The sequence below is a fragment of the Daucus carota genome, chromosome 2 (assembly GCF_001625215.2).
Source record: "Daucus carota subsp. sativus chromosome 2, DH1 v3.0, whole genome shotgun sequence".
Lineage (NCBI taxonomy): Eukaryota > Viridiplantae > Streptophyta > Magnoliopsida > Apiales > Apiaceae > Daucus > Daucus carota.
The window spans coordinates 47,275,107-47,277,821 of NC_030382.2; the positions used below are offsets into that span (position 1 = coordinate 47,275,107).

The 2,715-nt window shown below is 37.6% G+C and overlaps 1 protein-coding gene across 1 annotated transcript; it reads left to right on the forward strand.

Moving 5' to 3' along the window:
- The first annotated feature begins 238 nt into the window (after nt 1-238).
- On the forward strand, nt 239-2,315 carry LOC108208160 (pectate lyase). Its single transcript, XM_017378657.2, has 4 exons — nt 239-576; nt 678-1,320; nt 1,414-1,656; nt 1,758-2,315. The coding sequence occupies exons 1-4, from the start codon at nt 389-391 to the stop codon at nt 1,983-1,985; spliced, it is 1,302 nt and encodes a 433-aa protein (XP_017234146.1). The 5' UTR covers nt 239-388; the 3' UTR covers nt 1,986-2,315.
- Nucleotides 2,316-2,715: the final 400 nt, after the last annotated feature.

Sequence of the window (2,715 nt, forward strand, 5' to 3'; positions counted from 1 at the left end):
ATATTTTTAGCAAAAAAAGAAGAGAGATTATGATATTTTGGGGTAACAGCCATCAGAAGAATAATGACAAAGTGTTGTTATTGTGGCCTTTCACCTTGTTAAGAATACACAGTATAAGTATAGCGTTGTAAGATCGGTCTACCATTTTTGCAGCCTATTTTTCCTCAATGAACTGCTTTTTAATTATCTCCAATATTTGCGTAGAAGCTTTTCTTAGTGTCTCTGTACATTATAAAACCGATTTGTTTTGTTCGCCTGGGTTTCCACCCACAAAATAACAAGCGAATCGCCAAGATTCGCTTGTGAGAAATTTGTTTGTGAGGGGGCATCATTAAGATACAAAGTGCATGCAGTACCCCCCACAAGAACAAATTTTACAATAATTATAATGGGTAGGGGCAGAAAGGTTGTTTTCTTCTTGATTTTCTTGTCATTTGCTTCTGGAATCTATGCAAATATAGGAGAGTTTGATGATTTTCTTAAGCAACAAGCTGAGGAGGCCAAGCAAATAGCAGAACAATCGTATAATCCTCATCCTGAAGAAGTTGCTAATAGTTTGAACAAGCAAGTTGGCGAGTAAGTTGCTAGCAAGCTTAACAAATCCAATTTATTTCACTTTGCAAATATGTTTGTTTGGTAATAAGTTAAGGTTTTCTTTTTTACGTACGTGCATGAAGTTTGCTGCATTCCAATCGCACGAGGAGACATCTTGCAGGAGCAGAATGCATGGCAACAAACCCTATAGACAGATGCTGGAGGTGTCACGGGGATTGGCATGAAAATCGAAAGAGGCTTGCGGACTGTGGGAAGGGCTTTGGTCGTAACACCATTGGTGGAAGAGACGGCGAAATCTATGTTGTAACTGATCCATCTGACAATAATGTTGAGGAACCAACACCAGGAACTCTTCGACATGCTGTTATTCAGATGCGTCCGTTATGGATCATTTTTTCGAAATCAATGGTGATTAGGCTCGAAGAAGAGCTCATTATGAGAAAAGACAAGACAATTGATGGGAGAGGTGTGAATGTTCACATTGCTTATGGTGCCGGAATTACTATTCAGTATATTAGCAACGTGATAATTCATGGCATTCGGATTCATCACATTATTCCAAGACCTGGTGGAATGGTTAGAGATGCTGTAAATCACATTGGACTTCGAACAATCAGTGATGGTGATGGAATCAGCATTTACGGTTCAAGTAACGTCTGGATCGATCATGTTTCACTAGAAAAATGTTCAGATGGCCTCATTGATGCTATTGAGGGATCAACAGCTATTACAATCTCTAACTGCAAATTCAACAACCATGATCATGTACTTGATACCCAAGCACTAAAGAATAGAAAAAATTATGCCCATGTTCTATAATTGAATTTTACATTAAAACATTGTGATTCTTTTATGCAGGTGATGTTGTTTGGAGGAAGTGATAAATCTGTGCAAGATAGAATTATGCAAGTAACCGTTGCATTTAACCGATTTGGAAAGGGCTTAATTCAGCGGATGCCTAGGGCTCGACATGGGTTTTTCCATGTGGTTAACAATGATTACAATCGATGGCAAATGTACGCTATTGGTGGCAGTGCTAATCCTACCATCATTAGTCAAGGCAACCGTTTCAAAGCCCCTGAAAATCCTTTCGCTAAAGGGGTATGTATATAGACTTGTCATAAAATGCTGTCTATAATTAAACTGCTTCAGATACACACATAGGGGTTCTCATATTTTGGTTTATGTTCTGTTGGATAAAGGTGACAAAGAGGGATTATGCGACAGAGGAGGAATGGAAAAACTGGCAGTGGAGATCCGAAGGCGACTTGTTTAAAAATGGAGCCTACTTCAATGAGTCTGGACCGCCTTTTATCCAAGAAAATCCAGCGATTAGGAGGCGTCTGATCAAAGCAAAGCCTGGAAGTTTTGCCGGGAGACTTACACGCTACGCAGGTGCTCTCAAATGCAAGCTTGGCCATCCTTGTTAATGAGCATATCAGATGGGTACTTCTATTTTCACTCTATCGCAATATATGCAGAATACAAGACAAAAAAAACCTGGTTAAGATTGGTTTAATTTCTCTCTTGTATTTTAGTTGTAGTTGATTGCCAAGGGAGATGATAAGATGTAATGGGGTCAAATTCTTGAATTATTTAATCCAGAAGGAAGGAAAACAAACACATATACTGTTATTTATCAGATCTGGTCATGGGTTAATTAGATGCTGCAGTACGAATATGCTCATACATTATGCTACTTACTCGTTAAATTTCACGAGATTAAAATTAACAAATATATACCATTTGAGGATTGTTGTACGTAACTCGTCACCAATAATGATTTATCTTGAAAGAGGTTGAGGATGTTTGGATTACAAGTGAGAATGAGGAGTAGGATTGAGGTTCTCATTTTATGTCAAAATTGTTAATTCAAATATTACTACATGTAAGTTATAAAAAAATGTTACTCCCTCCTTCCCCTTGAGTAGTATACATTGGGGGACGGGGACGCGGCACGGATTTTAATGCTCTTGTAAAGTGTAGTTGTGTAATTTATTTTTAAAATTTTCTTTTTCTAAATTAAGGTTTGGATGTTATATTTTTATTCAGAAAAAGAAAATCTCAAAAATAAGTTACGGAACTATATTTTATAAGAGCATTGAAATGCGTGTCGAGCAGTTGAAAAGAAACGTATACAATTAAATGGGACAGAGGGAG

Bases quoted from the DNA above. Each gene is read 5' to 3' on its own strand.
- LOC108208160 (XM_017378657.2), top strand. From the start codon at position 389: ATGGGTAGGGGCAGAAAGGTTGTTTTCTTCTTGATTTTCTTGTCATTT. The intron at 577-677 runs GTAAGTTGCTAG...ACGTGCATGAAG, and splicing joins TTGAACAAGCAAGTTGGCGA to TTTGCTGCATTCCAATCGCA. The intron at 1,321-1,413 runs GTACTTGATACC...TCTTTTATGCAG, and splicing joins AATTCAACAACCATGATCAT to GTGATGTTGTTTGGAGGAAG.